General features: G+C 42.1%; 1 protein-coding gene across 1 annotated transcript in view; it reads right to left on the bottom strand.

Moving 5' to 3' along the window:
• LOC120841605 (nose resistant to fluoxetine protein 6-like) overlaps window positions 1–23960 on the bottom strand; it is a 47428-nt gene that overhangs the window by 11512 nt on the left and 11956 nt on the right. The window contains exons 4-9 of the mRNA XM_040501698.1: window positions 6381–6589; window positions 4539–4662; window positions 3542–3629; window positions 1491–1594; window positions 1213–1395; window positions 301–496 (exon numbers count right to left, since the gene is read on the bottom strand). Of these exons, the coding sequence (XP_040357632.1) occupies window positions 301–496; window positions 1213–1395; window positions 1491–1594; window positions 3542–3629; window positions 4539–4662; window positions 6381–6589 (904 nt within the window). The remainder of the gene's footprint in view (window positions 1–300; window positions 497–1212; window positions 1396–1490; window positions 1595–3541; window positions 3630–4538; window positions 4663–6380; window positions 6590–23960) is intronic.

Here is a 23960-nt window from a genome sequence, read left to right as displayed (position 1 = left end):
TCTGCAATTTGACATTAATTTATACAGTAGCGTAAAACATCCTACATACCGACGCCGAAGGATGCAAATATTAAAGAAAAAAACTCCCAATCTTGCATAAAATGAGCGGCTTATAGAGGCCACGAGGAACGTGTTTCTATGACCCTCAGCAACATATACAGCTGCCAGTTCGCATTGGCTTAGTCTTATTTCAGGCGAAATACCACTTTTAAACGGACTTGAATAGCGTTCGAGTCCATCATAAGAGAATGTTTGTTCTCTTGTTTGTAGCATTTGAGGTTGCATTGAGACGTTCCGTACCTCAAGTATCGTCGGATGACCGAGAAGACGTAGATGCCCAGGAAGGGTCTACTGATGGAATCTTCCTTTGTCCGGCGCATGAAGTAGGACAACACAAAGCCGCTCAGGAAGAAGAAAGTGGAGATGGCGTAGAACGCGCTGCCCAGCAGCTGTGCATGAACTTGACTGTACAGATCCATAATCTGAAACCCAGTATCTGCGAAAAGCAATATGCATACGAAATGCTGAAGTATGCTGGGTCATCAGGAATGTTTCGTGTTATCGGAAATATTGATGTATTAAACGAATGTCTTCAACTGTGTCCCATAATAACGAGAAACGTATTGGACATGTGTGAACCATCGCCATCTCATGATAAAGGTTTAAATCTTCAAAAAGGGCACACGAATTTATTTATTTATTTTTTTTCACAAAAGACACAACCAAAAAGCTCACCAGCTAAAGGACACTAGTTCCGTGCTTTGAATTATTTATTTCTTTGGGTACACAGTTTTGGATCTAGATATTTGGTGAAATATAAATCCTTTCAAACGTTTATTTTGCTTATTTTTTTATTTTACGTTCACCAATATGTTGGCTTTCCGCAAAGTGTATATATACCGCTATTACCAACAATGAAACCATTTTTGCGAACTGGCTTAAAAATTAATGTACTCGAAACACTCATATTTTTCAATGTATATCTTTACATCATAAAAAAATTCGCGACTTTCTTATTATTCTATGACGTTGCACGAACTATTGCTTAGAAATATATGCTGGATTTGAACACCACATCTCTCAAGTGCTACTGTACATATCATACACATTGCTAATAAAAAAATGCTTTTGACAAGATAAATTTGCCTTTCTTAATAAAGTTTGTTTTGGTTGAATGAAACCGTCAAGGCTGCAGCTGGCAGAATAACTCACGCAGTGTTTGGAAGTTGGCTGTGTAATAGCTGTGACCGAGGATGATCCACATGGCCATGAAGACTTTCACCCCGTAGACGAATCGGACGGGCCTCTTGGGGCAGTCAATGCTAGACTCGATGTTTAGCAGGTTCTTTGTGTTGTGAACCAAGGAGAAGCATTTCACGATCTTCACAGGGACACCTAAAAGACATATGGGATGTCACAGCGTGGTTAGGGCCACGGCCAAGGCCGCCTGGGGACGAACGTAATATGGATATAAAAATTAGAGCTAATACCTTCGCGTTTCGGTTCTAGGTCTTTTGGCTTGGAGCAGCAAATCAGGCAGAGTTCTACCAGGGTCGCCAGGATCACGAGCCCTACAGATCCTCCAAGGGCACACCTACCACAAAAAAAAAGAAAAGAAAAAAAAGTGAAAAAAACGTGTAAAAATATTATATTATCAACAAAGAAAGAAGTAACATTAGCCCTATTGAGATACACCTTCTCTGTGCATTAAAACCGCGCACAGAGGGAAAATAAATAAACATAATATTGAGGCTGCACTCTAAGAAATGCCTGCGAGTCTATTTACTCGCAAAACACTCGAAGAGCCAATCTCTGTGCTCTACGAAATCAGCTCAGCAAATGATGAGAGGGAACATCTCTTTAGACCTAAAAATTAAGTATACGCTGTTGCCTTACGCAATGCAAGCATGACGCTTTGCATTGCGTAATGCCACACCGCAGACTTGATTTTTAGGTCTAAACAGATTTTCCGCCTCATCTTTCGCTGAGCTGATTTCGTAGATCGCCGAGATTGGCTCTTTGAGTGTTTTGCGGGTAAGTAGACGCGCAGGCATTCCTTAGAGTGCGCAGAATCCGGGTCAAACTGTACAATAAATGTTTAGTGCTTGAATCTATACAAGCTCTTTCAGGACAGATGGTGGCCGGCAGTTGACCTGCTGCTTCCCATTATCTTCAACCACAACACCCTTTACATTCCTTTTGTTAATATACCCATTTCACTAATCGTTCGGCACATGCGTCACACCGCCACAACATTAGCTCATATGACGCCGACTGCAGTGCACGACTAGGCTCGTGCTGCCTCGTGCTCCACACGCGCAGACCTGGCAAATCCTCACGACAAGTGAACGCCGAAATGGAAAAGGTGGAGCGGCAGACGACGGATGAAAGGAGAGCCACGTAACTGGCGCCCCGTAGCGGCGAGACGCCGAAACACACGCTGAGGCGAGACGCCAAAACACACTCCCGAGCGTACAAGTGTGTTTCGGCTCCTCGCCGCTTCAAAAGCTGTGCGCTGACGTCCAGGTTCTCCGAAAAAGGCCTCTTTGATGCTCTGAGCTACCGGATCCTCGAGCTCCGAATCTCCGACCGGGCACTCTATGTTTCCGTCGTCGAACTGCCAATCTTTGTGAGTATAGAGGAGGCTATGGGGCAAAAATCCAGCGAGGTTGCCGCATGTGCAGAAAGACTAAAGTTCCCTCGATGCATTGCAGCAGTGGTGGCGTAGTCAAACTGGCTGGTGAGGTCGGTCTATTGCTCTTTATTTTTCTATTAAGTGACGAACAAAAATGATTATACTGAAAACAACATTGAGTGGGTCAAATATACAAATACACATATTACGACCTAAGATGTGCAAAACACACACAAAGAAAAGCTCGTTTAATAGAAGGTATCCAAAAAATGTAGACGTTGCTACTTTCGGCCCTATTGCAGATTATAGTATCAAAGGTAATTTATGAGAAAATATTAAATATATGTGAAATATTATGTCACATGTATTTCTAACATGAATTCAGTAAAAATGGGCCCGTTTTTGTACCTCTTGAACTTTAATGAGATGCAGTTGACAACAACTTAAGAAACACAGGGTGGAGCCTATCCAAAGCGCTGATCGATTCGTCTGCTTCTTGCACCCCTGTGCAAGAAGCAGACGATTCTGCGGTTCTTAAGGTTGTGATCATCATGATGTCAGAACGCCGGGATCTTAATGGCTGTTTGAAAAAAATAGTGTGTTGACCTCAAGGCAGCTGGCATAAAGGTCTACCCACAATCCTTCCAATTAAAGCCAATCAGAGCTCGGCGTCGTTATGACGTCACCGCAACTCACGCGCAAGCAGCAGACGACGTGCTCTCTGCATTATGTTCAACTTGCCTGCCTGGTGATTTGTTTATCGGTGTTATTATCGACAAATTACGTAATCTTAGTAATCTCATCGGCTGCGCACCAATATTTAGACGATCGGGATTTGCTACGCCCTGGGCTTCTTAGTGTTCGAGCGACTATAAGTAACGTCCGATTTAATGACAAGTTACCCACAAGATTCCAATCTGCAACTCCGAGATAGCGAAAGGTGTCTCGACCCCGCAGTCCTGGACTGTCGCCTTGGCGCCGTAGTCCCGCAGCACTGAAAGCACACGCGAGAGAGAAAAATAAAATATCTAAGGAATATATACGAGCCATAATTCTCTAATAAAAATTATGATGCGTGCTTTATAGATATATTACATAACTTGAAAACGAGAGTTCAATTAATACGCGACGAGCTTTATTTAGAATATCTGGAATTTAAGCATTCATGTTTAAGAGATATATTGCTACAAAGTCACCTACCTAAGAGCTTAAGGAAACAATATTTGCACATAACTTAACCTGAAACAGGGAAGTAAAAGACACATAAAAGGAAGGGACAACGCATAACCTCTCCGGAGACGTTGTGTGTTGTCGCTTATTTTCATGTCTTTTCCTTCCGTGTCTTAGGTTAAGTTATGTCAACTTTTCACCAACTCGCCTGCGCGCTCACCCTTCTTTTAATATTTGCACACACACTCAAAAAAAAGCCCGTTACTCTGCTTTCCCGTACAACACTCGGAGAGCCAATCACCGCAACTTACGGAGGCAGCTCAGCGAATGGCAATGCCGAAACATATGTTTAGAGCAAACAACGCAGTCTGAGTTGTGACATCAAGCAATGCAAAACGTCGCGCTTGCATTGTTTAATGTCACAACTCAGACTGCGTTGTTTGCTCTAAACATATGTTTCGGCATTGCCATTCACTGAGCTGCCTCCGTAAGTTTCGGTGATTGGCTCTCCGAGTGTTGTGCACGAAAGTAGACGCACAAACATTTTTTAGAGTGCATGCTTAAAATATGATGTGAAGTGACCTAGAACAACGTAAGGAATCTCTTGTCTTGCTTTCGTTTTGATGTTTTTTTAGGCACGACGACCAATTCAGAACAACCAGACGCGCGCTGCATAATCTTAAAGAACTGATTAACCTTCTTTCTTTTCCTGATACTTTTTTTTAGAACTAACCTGCGTTTGCCAAGAAGTTCATGTCGTCTTCCGAACATCCAGAGGGAATGCAGACGCCGAGTCGGATATCTGAATTGGCGAAGCCTCGAGGATTCCTCTCCCAACTCAGGAAACTCCGACGACCCTGAGGAACAAGCCAAATCAACATTTTTTTGTTATACATATATTACTTTCAAAAACATAAAAAAAAAAAAACAGCGTAACCGCCACGCCTATATATTTTCGCTCGAGTGGCACAACGCTTTATAAGACAGAGAAGTACTTCAATTGAAAACACAAGACAAAAAGTACAACGTGCGAAACATTCAGATCTTTGTACTGAAATAGAAATAAACGAATTAAAACCGTGACTAAAAGCTTCAACGGCCATGATTTCAAACCACCAGTGTAAACCATGATTTGAAAACACTGGGCAGAGTTCTAAAACTAAACGTATAACTGTTTTGGGCAGGGAAGCTCCTTGTTCAACAGGTTTAAGACAGTGAATAATCTACAAAAAAAAAAACCTCAAAAGTTTTTGAACAAAAATGTTCATACTTTCGAGACAGCGTTCAATTATACGGCATGCAAGCTTGTCTGCTCCTTGAGCACCTCGTGTGTTTATTTACTTCCTCCCCCCAACATCTCATAAATAAGAAAACCTAAGTGATGAATTTTTCTGTGTCGCTAAAGAAGGCCAAAGTAGGCAAGAGATCGGACACGACCACGGCGCAGCGTTCGGCTAGGGGTCGTGTTCTCTCTGATCGTCTAACTGAACATAAACGTCTAACCGAACGCGGACGCCGCATGCCCTTTCACTGGCTGAGGACCAATAATTAGATGATCGGGGCTCGCCGCGCCTTGCGTTTTTAAGTTGTCAGTGACCACAGAAACGACAGTTAAGCTGTCGGTTTCCAGACATTCTTTTTAATGCGACGATACTGCCGAACCCAAAACAGAGGTTACATGCCTTTTACGCCACGAGGAACAGAGTCTTGTCCCGATTCTTTAAGTGAAGTGCAACATAACAGTCCTAAACATGAGGACTAAACCGACCACATTACTTGTCATTTACTTTCACGAGTAATAATTAGTAACCAACATATTACTGCGATGTTAGAAGTCAGTAGTGAGAGTTAATTACAAAAAATAATTATATTACGTTTTGTAATATGCTTGTGATAGTTACTTTCAAATCTTTTAGATCAGCTTTTAGATCAGCTTTGTATATAAGTTGGACTTTAATCGTGCCTATCAGAAATAATCAGACAAAACAGGTTTGCACAGGAATTACAAATTGAAAAACCATAATGCTATTGCAAACAAATGTTTATTTAATTTAAAAAAAAACAAAAAGAAAAAAATAATTTTTTTTAACAGCCTGGTTGGGACACGCTTGTCAAAAAAGAACTTCACGGGGAAAAAACTATAATTTTAGAGCAATATTCTTGAGTTGGAAAGAGGAAATTACCATCTCGTTGAACGAATGACCACTCCGTGACGTCATGGTCTTTGCGCGCAGAATTTCGAATGTCTCTTGCCGTCTATAGTACTCTAAAATATTTTTTTGCGTACATTTTTTTTGACAGGCCTGTCCCTACCAGACTGTTAAAAAAACAGTTTTTGTCTTTTCAGGGGCCCTTTAAAACATACGAATAGAATAACACGACAAGTCGAAATCATAACCTCGCCTATTAAAGTAGCTGGAAAAAGAAGCTTTGGATTTAAAGATATTATTCAGTTGTTCCAAGCATGAAGTACTTAGTTATCTGCTCAAATACGTTTTATTTTTTTTTTCATTAGCGTCTACCGGGTTGTAGGTTATCAACGGAGCTGAACTATTTTGAGCTTATATGTACGTACCTTCATCTCTCCGATGGCGTTGAACTGCGCCATAGTCCTGTTCACGAGCAGTTCTGGGGCCCTGAAGTAGAGAGTGCAGTACTGGCCCTGAAGGTCGACATCGCCTTCTCGGCCCAGAATCTTTGTACGGAGACACTGCTCGTAGCTGCCCAGGTTGCTCAGGGAACCCTCGAACAAGTTGGCAGGTAATATCCCCGACGCAGTAATCACTGCAAAAGACGACAGAGGTGGAAGCGAAAAGTTGTTGAACTGATCTACGTTTTGGCATGCACGTTCGGTGAGAGCACTTCAATGCAGCATTTCACAAAATCAGCAACTTAAGAGAAGATTGAAAAAAAAAACGTAATTTGCAAGGTAGGAAGTTTATGCAAAGCACAAAGGACACAAAAAATGATCGTGTTTTTTGTTTTGTTTTGTTTGTTGCAATTTGCTGGTGATTCGGTTATAGTTTGGGCTCACCTAACGCTTACCCAATATTTCTCAACAGCTGGTGTTGCTTGTTCCTGAGATGAATTTTTTGAGGTCTGGTTGTCCACGGAATAGGAGTCCTAAATCGCCTTACGTGTGATCCTTTAGGTGCTTTAAATAATAATAATTTAGTAGTCGAATACTTTATGTATTGAAGCTTAACCAGGAGCGTTTTCAATCTCGTCTTACTCAAGTAAGTGCGTAGAGTCGTCTCCTTCAAATAAAAAGCTTGACATTAAAAGAGCTGGAATTATGTTTAATGATCTTACCTGAAATAATAATAATAAAAAATAACCAAATTGTATATCAGCCAGCGTTCCCCCTTTATACTGGTTCGGTCTTAAAAGCGTGATTGTTTTAACGGATTTTCTTCTTTTAATATTTCCAGTATATTTAACATTAGGTGCCTAGGAAACAGACAGCTTAGCAAGTGGTGGTTAGCTCGCCCATGATCCTGCAATATCTCGTCAGAGATATTGCACTATGTGTGGAGTGATAAAATGAGGTTGGCCAACGGATGAATTAAGTTATATTGCTCGAGCTATTTATATATAAAGCTCCAAGTACTTCATGTACGAATTTGAAACACTCAAGCATGGAATTAACGCTTGAGGGGTTTATGAACATAACAATATTAAGCACACAGAAAAGTTTAATAAAATCTGTACACATAGTAGTTACAAATAACAAACACGCATTGAATTTATATCTGGATCCTCGCTAAACGCTGACTGAACTGGATTTGAAATACAGGAAGAGAGGGAACTACCCAAAATATGAAAATATAGACTGAACATTTAAAAACAAATATATTACGAAACTCAAAGGATCATAAATATTCAATGAAAAGTGATGAGAAGCCGAAGGGCGGCGACTGGTGGCGAGACAATTCGAAGGTCAAAGCAAGGCAGGGAGGTGTGATGAGCGTAAACGGCAATGCTGGTCCATCATCGTCTTATAAAGCGCATAAAATTTGGACCTGAAGGAAATTTGAATCATCTAGTTTTATTAAAGTTAGTATGGAGGGCATTTAATTAGATACCATTGTAATAAAAAAAAAACAGCTGATTGACACTGACTGACACCGGGTCAAATATTTCATATAGGTTGTGAGCCACGGCTAGCAAACAACACGTCCAACGTTAGTTGCTGTCAAAGATACGAGGAATTGTAATAACAAAAGTTGCTTATTTTACAATATGAAGTTCTGAGTCATCAGCCTGTGGGCATATTTTCTTATTTACTATGTCGAGAGCGGCACACAAAGCGCACACTCAGAAAGAATCCCGTACAAGTATACGTTAAATAAAATTAAGGTCTACAAAAAGAAAAAAAAAACTGTGTCGTGTTAAGGACCGTGTCCTTGACTCGTTTATTATCATTTCCTGAGCTTGACGGCGCGACGGCTGCTGTATTAGCTATCTTTATCCGATGGGAGCTGGTTTTGCTCCCAATACGAAGTGAAAAAAACAAAAATGAAATCGACTTTTCGCGAGACTTACAGAAGTGTGAAGTAAGGAAATCCCAAACAAGCAGAATATAAACCATTGTGTTGGCTGCTAGGGACCTTGAGAATAACGACGTCCTATCGAAAACACCTCCGCACTTTAACGACCTCGCACGTCAGGTAGGCGTGTAGTACGTCCAGTAGCGTTATACCTAACAAGCCGTCCGATCTACGTAAAAAAAAAATTAAGAACATTTCCGTACGCGAGAAGAAAGCATAAATTATAAAAATGAAGTTGCCAGTGTACAAAAATGCAGAGACGATGACGTTAAAATTATATTTCTTCAAGTGCTGAGTGGCACGGGTCGTGCCATCAAATGAAGGAGTTATGAAACTAATTTATGGAGCACGTCGCAAAAAAAAAAAAAAGAAAAAAAAAGAAGAAGAAGAAGAAGAAAAAAGGTTCTGGCCTCTTTCATCGTAACACGATCTTTGATGCGACATTTCGCTCACGAATTGCAACTCTGCGGTCTCAGTTATAGGAACACGTGCGCAGAATACGTGCATAGCAAGAAACGAATTGGCTCAATCACAAAAACGACGGCGACATTTTTCATTCCACGGACAGCTAAGACATCCGATCCAACCCAATCGTTCCCTAGCACTTTTGTACATTAACAATGTTAGTCGCATTTTTCGCTTTTTTTTTTCTTCCTTAGTTACATTTATGCCTTCACATTTCCTCCCAAAGTGCGAAGTATCCGGCTCGTGGATCTCGAGGGGAGATGACCGATCGCTCTTGCAATAATCACTTTTTTTTTCTATCTTTAAAAATCAAGGGTTACGTCATGGCGTGATTAAAACGCGCCTTTGTTGTTCTTTCAAGAATTATTTTTTGCAAACTATATTGAGGAGAAGAACACAATGCTTACGATGATAGTAGTCGGCTCCAGTGGTGGCCTAAAGCAGCTTTCTACTTCTCATCAGGCATGTCAAGTGTGTCCCCTAAGCAGCCTATAGGCTTCGCAACCCACGTTGCTTAGTCGAATCTGATGCTTACGTGTTTGCCAATGCGACTTTAAGTTGCAGTTTGCGTATTTGGGGACAGGGCATACATTTTTTTTTTTGTTTTTGTTAAGATTTTTCGGGTAATTCATTGGAAGTCCATTAGTGCGCTATTTTATCGTCACCTTTAGTGCAATATTAGTTAACTCCATTGTTAGATATTTTTACCATTGTCGTAAAAACGGCGAGTGTTCCCAGAAGCCATCGAAGGGGACCTGGCACGCCTAGTATTGTACACTTTGCTAAAAAAAAAGTAATTGAATACAGTCACAATTAAATTAGGTTAAAAAGTATTACACTACTTGATTACTTGTCAGGAACAGTAATTGATCATTACTTGAAAAAGTAATGTCGTTAACTTTCCCATTACTTCAGATTTTCAAAGCGACATATTTTTCTACGGGTTTGAAAAGAAGCATTTTGTTCTGTCCTTTATTACATTTGACTAACTGAACTCGGAGAGCAAGTCATCTGCTTTTCGCGCAGAGGTTGCGGTCACGTCAGAACGATACCGAGCTCTGTTTGGTTTCGATTGGAAGGATAGTGGGTAGACCTCAGTGCTACATGCTTTGAGTTCTACCCACTATTATTTTTCAAGCAGCCAATAAGAGCTCGGCGTTCTGACGTCATCACAGCACCTATGGAGGAAGCACACGAACGAGCGCTCCGCATTACAAGCTACTTATCTTCTCAATCCATTGATTTTAGTAGACTATTCTCCTGTCAGAGACAGGGTCGAGGATTTCTCGGTGGAACACTTCTCGAAACAAAGGGTACCATTAAAAAGGGGAGGAAAAAAGATTAACGGTTACAAATAATTTTATCAGTTTCAAAAGGTAATTATATTGTTCTTTCGGGATTACCTTGTAATAAAAATAATCAAATCATTAAGAATTATTTCAAAAAGTAATCAATTACAAGCAATTTGATTAATTGTAATGAGTATCGTACAAGTCTGAGTATGACCCAGCGGAGGACTGATGATAAATTAATTTAGACCTCCTGCGGGTCTTTTGCCGTGCCACCATAACCTCGTTTACAAGGCGCCTTTTCCGCAATAAGCCTTTGTCAGATTGCGGGGCATTTCTCGGTAAGGATTCGAACCCGCCACCTGGGGACCCTGTAGGCCGGCGCTTTGCCTCGGAGCCACCGAGGCGCTCAGAAGGAGGTGATGAAATGGGGGATCGGTAACCGGGAGTGTTAGTGCACTATACGGGTCGACGCATACAGAGCGAAATGTCGGGCTGTAAAACTAATGCAATCTGGGCTCGATTTCCAATCTTTTACGGTGGGTGTCAGCATAACCGTGCCTTGTACTGGTGTGCAATAGTGTAATCGCAACTGCGTGATGCGCAATACAAAGCCAGTGTAACAGTTTCCCTTAACTGTCCAAAATTGTCCTCCTGCAGCGTTGGACCTGTATCCACAAAATATGAAAACAAGTTTGATCTCCTACACTATAAACATTCACAATTCCAATTTGATTTTATGTTGTATTTGATTTCTATATAATATATTGCTATTCTTATCTATAGAAATTATTGTCTTCTCCCATTCACGCTCATGTTATATTCCTTACGTACATCGGAGGCGTCTTAGCGAATGTATGAAAATGCAATAGGACGCCATACTCACGGTAGTTGGAAGATAAAATTACAAAACTAGGGCTCTCTCAACAAAATAAGTCTAAACGACGCGTGATTCCTTTCATATTACTGCTACGTTCATATGAAAAGAATCGCTTGTCGTTTAGTCCTATATTGTTCTCAAAGATCCGAACACGCCCTGACAGAAATACGTCGCCTTTTAGTGCCATCAGACGTGAGTGACCTCTTTCCAACACAAGCGTCGATACATCACGCGTATACTATAGTCTGACCTCCAATCGAGTTTTCTATCTCGTTACTGGTCAGCGATACCTCGTATCGTGCACACGACAATTCGACCTTGTCTGGTAACGACGCGTGCGCACTTGAAGTGCCCAAGGTACGGCACGCCGCCGTCGCAATTGCCCACTGCATGGCTAGATGCACAGACCCTTCATAGAAGTCCTGGGCGCCTTTTCCACGACGGCCCGCTCCGTCCTTGCGAACGGGAGCGCAGGGACTTTGACACGATCGGTGCTCTACTTAGGAGATCCCGCCGTGTCTATGCTCCAGAGCCTATGATAAACACTTCATTGTTGAATCATTCTCCGCGTAGCGTCGACAGTTACGACATAGTGGTTTCGTAATTAAGTCGATGCGCTACGATAAAAGACAGGCGCGAGGAGAGCGTTCGGTACCCGCTGTGCTTGTTTCGGAAGCAGCGGCTGCCTACTTCTTGTTGGATTGGGGTTTCTTCTGCGTTCGTGCCGACTAGCTTCAATGTTTTTCGTCAATTAAATAAGGAATATTACGCTAGTTAGGAGCACTTTGGTAGGAATGTATTAAGCAATGTCCTCCGCTTGTAAGTGAGGTCAAAATCCTTTTGCATTTATCCTATGTTCCTACATAAAACAGTGCCTCCGGATTGATTTTGAAATGTAGAATTGAAACAAGAAACATAAAAAATGTTTGCTCAAGATTGAAAGGAGACGTAAATTTAAGTTTAGCTGTCGCGTCGAAGATAAGCCGAGAGATCATTGGCGCAGATCAAGTTGAGGACTTGTTTCCAAGATTGTATTACTTATTTAACGAAACACATGGTACATTTAATTAAGCTGAGAGATAACTAGCCCATATGCAAATAAAAATGGGTAATGTGTCCCCTTAAGTAACTTGACTACACACTTTGTTTTAATTTATTGTGCCACGCTATCAAATCTACTGACTCGAGAGCCATGGCTTCATCTAATCTCTCATTTCCACAAGAGCACGTGCAAATAAAACGCTAAATCATCAGGACACAAGATCGAACCAGCAGTTTCGACAGCGTTGTGCACTTTCTTTCTTTCCTTATTCTTTCTTTTCCAGATTGACCGGGAGGTAAGCAGAGACTAAAAGCGTGATGCCTGACAAAGTCTATGTCCTCTTTACAGTTCTAACACTGCAGTGTAAGGTATACAATTTTTTGCACACAAAGAATAGAATGAAAAGAAACTATAAAATCATATACAACTCAGAAACAAAAAAAAAAAAAAAACACAAAAAAAAGGATCAATCAATTATCGCACGATGGATTTTTAACAATGATAAAATCAAATTAGTCAGAAATTTCTTTTTAATACATCAAAATGAAAATATGAACATGATTGAATAAATATAAAATACGTACATATCAGAACACGATGTCACTGTTTACCAGAAGTGTCTTTAGTCTTTTTTGAATTGAAGTACATTGCATTTAAAATCTATTAATCTTCTGTACTGTTCAGACCCTTTTACTGTTTACAAAAATGAACCGCTGCTTGCGTTCCAAGCGACTTCATGTCGCTCCGTCTTTGCAAGCCCGTCGACTTTGCTTATGTCATCAGTGCTAGCAGGCATAAATGCTACACGGAACACAAAATTCGAGATTTAGAGAGGGCCTTGTGCTGTACGATTTAATGTCTCGGAGACAGGCTGGTTTACAAAAATATTAGAGCAAATTTTAACTGAGATTGCTTTTTGGGCTCTTTTAACTTCACCTGGAGAATCGGTTGTTAAAGGTTTCATCGATGTATCAAGCAACGGTGTTAAGGTAGGCTTTGTTCATCCCTTTCATGAACCGGAAGTTCGCGTTGATGTCAAAGACTCGAGCTGAAGTTGAAGCTTGGGCAAGTTGGTACGATATACTTGAGAAGATGAAAACAGTGGAAAAAAAGGACGGACCGGATGAAGAAAGACACAGACAAAGTTCTGACTCGCAAGTCATTTTTATTGAACGCAACGGTGCGAAATTCTCCAGGAACGCAACGCGAAACTCTTGAGGCATTAGAAGTAGAAAGATAAGGCGCTGTGTGGGTCAGCAGTCTTTTGGTTGCCTTGTCAAGAAAGGAGATTCATTTTCTGTCCTCTTTATTCACTTGGCTTTAGCGCGTGCCCTTTGTATGGCTTTTTAGGGGCCGTATTTTGTGTTTATTTTGTGTTTTGTTTTGTGTGTTTTTAGGCTACCGTTTTGTTCTCGACTGTGCTTGTACCACCATTGCGTTCAATAAAATTCAGTTGCGAGTCAGCGCTCTGTCTGTGTCTTCCTTCATCCCGCCTGTCGTTTTTTGCGCTGTTTTTATCTTCTCAAGAAAGACTGGAGCACCGCCTAGAGGCGTTTGCAAAAGGTCGATCCATACTCCGTTTCATAATCAGTCAGGGCGCAGTCGAATGCTGATATGCATACTAACGTTGACAGACATACTAAATGCGCAAGATAACGCCGCGGTCACTACGCTCGATGCCTTCCGTCGTCGATTGCACACGCGCAGAAAGAGGACGAACGCCGTTACGTTGCTGGTTTAACCTAGCTTTATATGGGCTGCATCGTCGCGCAGCGTTGGATGCCTTTTGACTAAAGGTGAAACGATATCACGAAACGAAGCGTCGGCCATTTCAGAAGTCGCATTCTGAGCGCATTCATATTTGTCTCCTCGGCTGTAGAGCTCGTTGTGAGGATATTTATGATTTGTTTCAGCTTAAATCCAGACGCAGCCAATGCTACGAGATAATGGGACAAAACAAGCAGCGTCAAAAGCTTAAGTTACTGAGCCTTTTTTTGTTTTATGATTAGTTCAGCGATAATAGGGCACGTACAGAATATGAGTTCTATTCTGAAGCATAGCAGACGCCGCTCATGCACACAGAAACTAGTGCCCCCCCCCCCCCCCCCCCCGTTCCCTGCCCAACAAAGAAAAAAAAGTTGGCAAAATGTAGACTTTGAGGGCCAACCTGCGAAACAAATGTGGGGAATCTGGTACGACTCAGCGGATTAATGGGTAATTTACTCTACACGGCGAGCTCTTGACGTGCCATCGAAATCGAAGTCTAAAGGTCCCTTATTCGTAATAAGCCTTCGCCACCAAATTGAGGGTATACCTTGACTGGGGTTCGAATCCAACCACTATATCGTCCCAGATGATATGGCTTCTGGTCGCTGTCATTTTAGCTAATGAAGGATTTAGCCGATACTTCTTTCTTCTGCCTCAGTAACGAACTAGGTAGTAACTGAAAGCTTAATGCACGATGGGCGGGTTTTATTGTCTTGACGCTTTTCTCTCCAGGATTCGTTCTTCGACGTTCTTTTTGGCAAACGCCCCAATCTCATTGGCTGCGGAGTGATAAGATGCTGGAGTGTCGCCGCGTTTTGCTTTTTTTAGGCTATCAGGAACTATGGCCGCGAAACAGCGATTTTAAACTATAACTAATGTTGCCTTAAATATATTAGAGCTAGCTATCCGTCTGCTCCCATTGGTTTTCAGGGAAATGAAATATAGGAGCAACGTGCATTATGTCACGCAGGTGAAAAAAGAATGGCAGTAAAATTTCTAAGATATATTAATAAATTCCGCAGATTAACGCACGAGTTGTAATGTGTTAAAAGCCCCTGAAAAGAAAAAAAAATAACAGTCTGGTTTGGACACGCGTGTAAAAAATAAAATTTTACGCTAAAAGATTTTTTAGAGCAATATTGACAAAGAGAGTCTTTTTTTTTAAAATTCTGTGAGCAAAGTTAATAACGTCCCGGGTCATTCCGGATCGACTATACGCTTGATGCATGTAATGTACTCGCTTACGCGCCACAGCGCGTAAGCGGGTTCATTAACGTAACGCATTCGGTGTATTAAGAGAATCTATTTTCTGAGCATTTGGGTTCGGAGGGAGGGGGTGGGGAGGGCCGCAAAGAAAGCTTCGCTTTATAAAACGCGAGTCAATAGCTAAGACGTTTAATAAGAACACACTTGACCTGACACACTGGCGGCGAAAGGGTGATTCTCCACCACAAAGTAATGCACCATTATAACAACGTCGAAGCTTTTTTGTTGAAATTACCCTCCTACTGGTCGCTTTTGTGTCCTCACTAAGCAGTCACTTGATTGACAACTCTCACTCAAAAAAGTAAAATGCGATTTGATTGCTTTCGGTTTTGGAATTGACAACATAAGGTTTAAAAACAATATCCACCTCGGAGAAAGCATGTCAAAATGGACAAGGTAACCTTATGAACCATAAGGGGCAAAACAAGTGATGATTTGGTTGTGCAAATTTTTAAATAGTGAGATGTAAGTTTATCTTGACGCTTGGGTCTCCACAGTACAAAATCAATACGACCAGTACGGTATGGCTGGTAACTTCGAGTCTTTAATTTGCCCGTGGTATTAGTGATTACTGGATCGCACTCTTCAGTACGGTTGCCGCCATAATTATTGAAATAGGAAAATGTGGAGATTGAACCCTTAATATTTCTTCCACAGTCTCTTTTTTAGCACAAGCACTTGCTTAACGTGCTCTGAAAAAAAAAAAAAAACTCTCTCTTAATGAAAACCCAGTGAAGAAAGTGAAAAAACAACAACAACAGAACAGTAGAATTGTTTTAGTCTATTCGACCCCCAAAATAATGAACATCAGAATGATTGTTTTTTTGTTTAGCGCACAAAGAAGCACTCAAGTCCTTGCTTTCGAATGAGCTCTCAAGCTCTTCCTACGCACAGTTAGTGAGAGGAGGAAATGTAATAGGGAGCATGGACATTATGAAGGAGGTGCGCGCTGTCCACGCGCCCTCCTCAAGGCTTCCCCGCGTGCACGACCGCTGGAATCTGGTTCACCCTCCGCAAAGAACGGTCTGCCGAATGACGTTTATTGCCGGGGTAAACGAAGTTCTCAGATTAGCCGCAGTGTATGGTATTGAACCTGGAGGCGCTGACCAGCGGCCACGGCAGTTGGCGCAGAACGAGCGGGGTTGGTACGAGGCCAGAGTGCCACAACAACGCAAAAAAAAAAAAAAAAAAACACATTGCGCGTATACGCTAGGCTGCGCCTCCAGCGACGAACTCAAGATACTCAGCTGAATGACTGAGCATCTCCTGGTGAATTTGCTGGTTGTGGCGAAGCGGCAGTGATCAAGCGGCCTTGGCTGAACAACCCGTCTGCGATTCGCCTTTCTTGCTTCCGCGTTGTTGGCTAGCCCGTTAGAGCTACGGGTCATCCTTGCGTCGGTATCTGCGCAATTCGCATACGCGTGTCCGATAGCTTTACGAGCTTGCCTAACTTTCACGGTGGTGGCTTTACGATGCTGTCCCTGCATGCGGCCAGATGCACGGAGCTCAATGCGCTCACGCACCTCTAGCCTCCAATCAAAGCTATGCCTGCGCACTCTTCGTATCATTCGAAATGCCGCGGCGTTGTCACCCTCCTGCGAAATAGGATGTAGCGCGCGCGCGCAAATATAACCTTGGTTGGCTCGCGATTGCATGGGCTTGCCTACAAGGGCGGCATGCGCATTGTAACCAAAAGTATGGTGCCTGGAGAGCGTCTCCGACTGCTGTGTTTACAGCGTCAAAAATGTGGTCCCTCGATTTCCGCCTTGTGACGTCATAGCCGTTTCACACTGTCGCCGGCCGCGATCCTGGCGGCGTCCCAGCAGCGGTGGTAAATGTGGCAGATATAAGTTCTGCTTGACAGTCCACGGAAGCGTCAAAAACCAGGAGTTGGAACGCGGTGACGACAGCGACACTAAAGTTCTCTCGTGCTCTTCGCCAGCATTTCTACGACCAACCGCCAGGATCGCTACATCCGACAGCGTGCTACTCCGGCTTTTGTGACGTCATTTCCTGCCCCTTTTGTGCAAGTTGCAATGCCTGCGCTTTACACAGCAGCTGAAGACGCGTTATGGGCACCGTAGTGAAAGTCCCGCGTTAAAGGAACCATAAAATGAAAAGGCAGTTATTGCGAGGCGTGCTGGTGGAACCTTCCCTCCTTCTGCCCCAGTCACGAGTGAACCTCTACCAAATCGCTAGGGTAAACTGTGATATGATTTTTGTTTTAACTTCTTCCTCCTCAATTTTCCTCCCCAAATCAAAAGCTAAATAAGAATTTAGGGAGTCGTGACATAATATTTTCCCGGGACCGGAAGTCATTCCAGCCGTCTGAGGGTCGGTGGAGATAGCATTCCTTGATCCTTGCGACTGGTGCAGTCACCGATAAATGCAGAGCTACAGCGGCACCCTTCCCAGCCTTTTTACCTTCGTGGTAAGCATCCCACAACTGGCCGGTCTGATAATGTTCTGTTTCATGAACGTTTTATCGATGAAATTTAAATACTCACATGATCGAGGCAACAACTTTTATGGCATTGTACACTAAGTATGACACGGTGTAAGAAGCCGTTCGGTCTTGATTAAGCTTCCCTTCTATCTCACTTTCGCTTTTTCAATCTTTGTTTCAACCCATTGTTTCTATAACGATGAAAAGCCAATCCGTTCTGGATTTTCGACACAGCAAGTTGCTTATGAACTTTGCTATCGCAACAATATATCGAATTGAAACAAAAACAATTTTGTGCGTGGCAGGGGTGGTTTTTAGGTCTGTGCGATCTTTCGGAACTGGTGTCTCTAACGTGCAAACATCGTGGTGGATAAAATATAATCGTTTATCCCACATTCTAAAGGCACCATTGTTCTACTCCGCATGCAATAGGAACATGTTTTTGTTAAAACAAAAAAAACAAAAAAAAAAAAACATTCGGCACGTGTTACAAGAATCATCTAAACCAGAGTGTGGCAACGCAGTTAACAATCTGAAATTTCCCTCACCCAAACGCCGAGAAACTGAATTACACCTGTTATAATTCCTATTGCGAACCGCTCCGCGTATTATTATCGCGTCTGTCGGCCCCCACTTCGTTTTCGTCCTTGAGTATAAAAACCACAATACGATTTCTTTTTTGCACTCACAAAAAGAAGCAGTTCGAACCGAGACCGCATCGAAAGAAAGATCAGGCTTATTTTGTTTTAATTCCTCGACCTACATTTGGTCGGAACCGAAAGACGAGATCAGTAGCACAATGTGGAAGACCATAGGAAAGCCGATAAATGAAGGACCTTGAAGTGCGCCTTTCAGTCTAGAGCGTGGCGACGGGTGTGTCTTTACGAATATCTAGGAGCGTGCTGAAAAGATCCGACCAAAGGGCGTATTTATTTTCCCATTTCTTTTATCATCTGCTGCCGTTTAATCGCAGTGAGCGAGAGGACGTGCAGGAAAAAGTTAGTCAACGAGCCCCTTTATTTGAGTCTCTATAAAATGTAATTAAGCAATTCAAGCGTAGATACAAGAGCACTTGTGATCTGTGTTAATGGAACCCTCGTTGTATTTAGTGCTCAGATCTACGTTATTCTCTGAAGTGGTGCAGAATCAAATAGTGTTTCGGTTGCAAGTCTTTGAAACATTCCCATACATAAAAATTACCTTTTTATTAAGTTCAATTATTGCGAATGGAACGCTATGTGTGCGGTGTGCTATAAGCAGATAGTAACAAGAACAGTGAAAATATAAACAGATCTGAGTTTGAATAAAGCAGCACAGCACAGGCAGTTTTAAAACAAAATTAATGAAAAAATTATAGTGGTAGACCTAACTAACAAAGCTTGTGAAGCTTAATAAACTTCTAATTTTTTTGTAAAAAAAGAGAAGTGTTTCCTAAGACACGTTTTTCTTTTTAAAAGACAGTACCAAATATTCTCTACGTTTTGCATAAAACAAATATTGTTACCGACGCAAATGTTTGATGTACGAGCCATATCTTGTTTTTATGTGGTGATTTGTATTTACACAACGGCCACCTGGCTACGCGCGAACTGTATGATAATAATACAGATGTGAGTATTTGTCTAGAGAACGGGAAGTTAGCCGAAAATGGCGTGATAAAAAAAATTATACACTGCAGTACGACTGCTGCTAGCCTGGGGTCTTTAAAGTGTAGCACACAGTAGAAATACCCGACGGCACGTCGGTATTATTCTCATCTCGATCAAAGTGGATGTCCCTGGGTTCTGAAGCGCGAGGTTTCACTCCACGTGCTCCGATCTGCGGTGCGCTAACACGTTCGGCAACCGACCCTCCGCGGACTGCATGGTTGCGGACAAACTTGCCGGGAAGGCGTTACGAAACTTTGTTGCCTAACATCTCGGCTGGAAGGAATAGGTCTGTGTGGAATACCTAGAGGGTCTCTCAAGCCCCAATTTATTTAAGCGGTCAGGTTCTAAGAGGGCCGCTCTAGAATGAAGTTACTTGACACGCCTTTGGTGGAAGTCGAATTTTTTCAATGGAGGACAAAGCAAATATTCGAGTGTGCGAGTGCGACTAGAATAATATTGCGACTTCAATGATAAAAAAAAAGTGCGTATCTTCTAGTTCGTCGCACAGACTGTTGTCTTAGGGAATGGCTCGAACAAAAAGGAGGTGGCTTTCGCTCAGTGATGAATTTAATGTTATTGATAAAAATATTGAAATATATATTTATATATATTTAAATATAAATATATAAAAAAATTATGTTATTTATGGTTTGTTCTCAGTGCTTATTTTACACCAGCCTGTTTTTTTTTTTTTTTTCTGTCATAAACGGCCTATTTTGATACTAGAAACCAAAGGTAGCGATAAAAACGACTCTCTCGGTTTTCGTATGATTTCGCTCTAGATACGTTCATCAGTTATTGATAAACTACCATCTATAAACACACCAGTTAGATTAGTAAGAACACAACTCTCCTGTCCTTGTTCTGTCAAAACAATGAAAAACTCTAGAACTGAAGCCTTCAATGCGCCTCGCGAGATCTATCTGCACATCAGTAAAAAGGCTTTTCTTTTTTCTAGCGTTAAAATATATCACGCTAAGCTCTTATATACATTGCGTAACGCAGAGAAGGTCCTGGTACACGAGTTATTTCTTGCGTAATACAAATGATGCGGCCGCCACATATTTATCGAAAAATCCACTTTCCCTTCAGATGGGCTGCTCGAGATAATTGGCGGGAGTTTTACGATTCGAGTTCACGCTGATGTATGCCATCTGTTAAGAGACAGGTTGCCTAAGACCAGACATCCTCCTCTCTCGCTCTCCAATGAATCGGGAGAAGCACGCAAACACAAAGGGGGAAGCGGAGGAGGACGAGGAGGGGAGCACAAAATCATCCCAGCGCGACGTAAGACCGGTTCCCAGAGAAAAAGAAAGCTCGAAAACCGCTGCAGTGTGGTTCTCCGAGACGGACTGAAATGTTCTAGCTGCACCGGTGGGCCGTGATACTCCTCTTCGCAGCCACCAAAGCGAGATTTTAAACTCACGATCGCTCAGAGCCTGAGTTCCCAATTTTTGTAGTTGGTGTGCTACGCGGCACACTTAGTGCGAACGCGACTGCGGCACTTTTTCACATTTTCCTTCGAAAAGGTACTGGCGACCATTAAAGTTTTTCACTTCGGTCAGTACTCAGACAGCGCTTTCCACGACTATCGCGGTTTTGATGACAGTCCTTCATTACTGATAGATCAGCAGAAAAAATTGGCGATGGCAGGTTTGCGCAAACAGTGCCATAGAGTGTACCTTGAACTCAATTGTTCAATCTACGAGTGCAAAAAAACAAAAACAAAAAAAAAACAGAAGAAAACGCGTATTAAATTTGTTTTCGATGTGCGAAAAATAACTTGAACTTGTATGCCATCTCACTAGCAACTTTTAAAAGTGGTTACTTTTTATTTATACAAGAACTACATGTGTTCACCTGCCTTCACATATAAACTACAAACGGGATCAGAGGGGTATTGTTTGTTCCAGGTGTCTTTAATCCATTTGTTTTCACGACATAGCGGAAAGCTAATTGTAATTAATTTCTGTATGTGTGCTTTAAGTTCCCACGTTTTAAGGAACAATAAAGTTGCCTACTCTTGCAATTTAATTTGAGAAAAATTTATGCTTCAGATATATTCCCATCATATTGCACTATCTTCTTGCGCTTACCCCATAATTAAAATCCTAAGCCGCATTTTACTTTGTCTGACTAGTTTCTGTCGCTCTTTTATGCTTTTCTGATGACAAGGTACATATGAGTTAGGCAGGAACGTTAAGTAAATACGATCAATCATAGTGAATTAGAATTGCGCTTTATTGGTTATGTAAAACAAAGAAAGACGATTCACGCATTAAACTTTGATTACGTGTGACCACGTTGGGGCAGCTTAGTCTGAGAAATAACTGGATGCCACAGCGACAACCAAGCGACCCATTGCTTGGTTGATAAATGAGATTCACAGTCGCATTGTAAAGAGCAGCGATGTGGTCAAGAACGCTACTGTATGATTGGAACTTTTACGGCGACGTTGTAAGTGAGGACATCCGGGAGTAACGAATGCATGCAGGTGTGCAGACTGCACAGAGTGGTGTGATAGAAGACGCTTTGTGCTGCCTTAGCTTGAGGTGGTAAAAAACAAAACAAAAACAGACTGCAGGCGTGTAGTGAGTGACCAATGACGCGTTTACCCTCACACGCAATCTAAATAAAAGTTTAAGAAATGTTGAAGATATGGCTTATACAGCGAAATGAGGACTGAGACAATATTTTTTTTAATTGAGAAGGATGTTTGTATGATAAGTAATTTAAGTCGCGAGAAGTGTGATAGGGGTGTTTGAGGTGAGGGGGGGAGACGAGTTATTGAACGCACACAAAGGTGTTACATCCTGGTGCGGGTTGTGACATAGACACATTAAAACGCCAGACAGAAGGTTAATTTTATTTTGGCTCTCGCAATTTCCAATTAATTAGCATAATTTATAAACTTTAATGCAAATGCATGTGCGCTTATCCCGCCGCATTCACTGCTTGAAAGGTAGCCTTTTAGCCGACGAAGAAATTTGAAAAGCCGATAATGGAGCATCAGACCAAAACAGATCCGCGTTCCGAGCACGCATCTGCAGGAGAGTCCCGCTGATTTGACGCCACTATTAATTGCTGTTTGCTATGCAAGGCGGGCCCACACGCGATGAAGACAAAAAGGTGATCATGGGTAGACTGAGGGAAAGTTGAGTAAGAGAGTGCAGGTATGCGCTCTCTTATCAATATCAATATCTCTTATCAATATGAGCATGTCAATATCTAGCACCTAAGGTTACTGATTGTGAAGCAATTCTTCTATGTATCTCAGCTTTTGCGTTTCTTGTACTATACTAGAAACCATAGTCTTTGACAGCTTAAGTAACGCCGGGTATGGCGAGTCCCCTGCAGCTCATTATCATTCCGCAGCCAATAAGAATGCGGGATCAGATGATAGGAACGCCGAAGGACTAATCACAAAGGAAAACCCATAAACGTTATAAGCCACGTTCTACCTTTCCTAAGCTGCAGGGACCATAAACAAGGGGGCTTTTCTAGACTCAGAGCCCGAGACCCTGGTCGACCTCTAGTCTCCAGTGCGTCGGCTCAACGCTTGACGTTATGCCATAAATGGCTGACAAAGAAACTACAAATTCCCCGCTCTGACGAGTGAGAGGGCTCTTGCGTAGAAACTTTCAACTTAAAAATATAGTGAAAAGAGATATCGAACTTGAAGCAAACGAACCACGAATAAGTTAATTTGAATAAAGTAATGAAACAGAAAGCGACTTAATAATTACGTCCGCTTCTGATCCACCTCAAAATTAAAATGACAAAGCAGTTTTTTTTTAGAGCACAGCTCTTTCTGCGCTCGTTCTCGTGTTTTGCGGCGTCGGTGTTGCCGTCGCCGTCGGCATAATCGGAAAAGAAGGAGGAGGGAGGGTGCTCCGTGCCCTTCCCTTCTCCTCCTTATATAAGTATTATTATAGTAAATAATGAATTATATATATATATATATAAATAATCTAAATATTATTTATACTATGTAGGCAGGAGCACGATGTCTATATTTGTACATGTATATTTCTTTCTCAAATTGTTTAGCACGGTAAATCGCAAAATCAAAATATATCAAGAGCTGCGCTCTAATTTCGCGTTACAGAAATTTGTACACGTCTTTAAATTTTTATGTACCGAGCAAATTCAGGAGCTATGTTAGTCCTGCATCGGAGTACGCGCTTTTTGCACGCTGAGTTTGCACGTTTCAATATTCCCCCTGAATGTAGCCTCAAAGCAACCTGTCTGTACCGCATTTGTTTGACTCAGACGTCGTTCCAATTAAGGAGAGGAGGGAGCCAATATCCGGTGAATAACAACAGCAGCGCGCAACCTCGAACCGCACTTGCTGGAGACAAGTCCAACAGATGATTACAGAGCGCGCGAAGGTCGCCTCGCAGACGAAGGAGACGATGAGGGAGCTGCACATAAGAAAGAGGATGAATATGGCGTGCCAGAAATTGATATGTCTTTGCAGTTGGCGGCGGTACGACCTGGCACTGCCGCGTGCCAACCGATGGGAACAAAATGCCAGATGGGCGGCCTCCGGTAATAGAACACACTGTCGCATTGTTACGTAAGACTGTGGCAGTCTATTCCAACCTCTATTTTAACAGCTTAATGAATCTGGGGTTCCGCGTATTGTATTTTCGAGTCCCAGAACTAAGCATCGGAGGGCGGGACCACATCCTCCTTGTGTGCATTGTCTTTTATCCCGATTTAGTGATTCGGTCTATGGAGCGAACTACAACTTCATATTCTGACGCAATTTTTAGGCGGGGGTAATAAAAGTTCACTT

This window comes from Ixodes scapularis, unplaced genomic scaffold (assembly GCF_016920785.2).
Source record: "Ixodes scapularis isolate PalLabHiFi unplaced genomic scaffold, ASM1692078v2 PGA_scaffold3__209_contigs__length_174095766, whole genome shotgun sequence".
Classification (NCBI taxonomy): domain Eukaryota; kingdom Metazoa; phylum Arthropoda; class Arachnida; order Ixodida; family Ixodidae; genus Ixodes; species Ixodes scapularis.
This window is presented reverse-complemented; position numbering and strand designations above follow the sequence as displayed.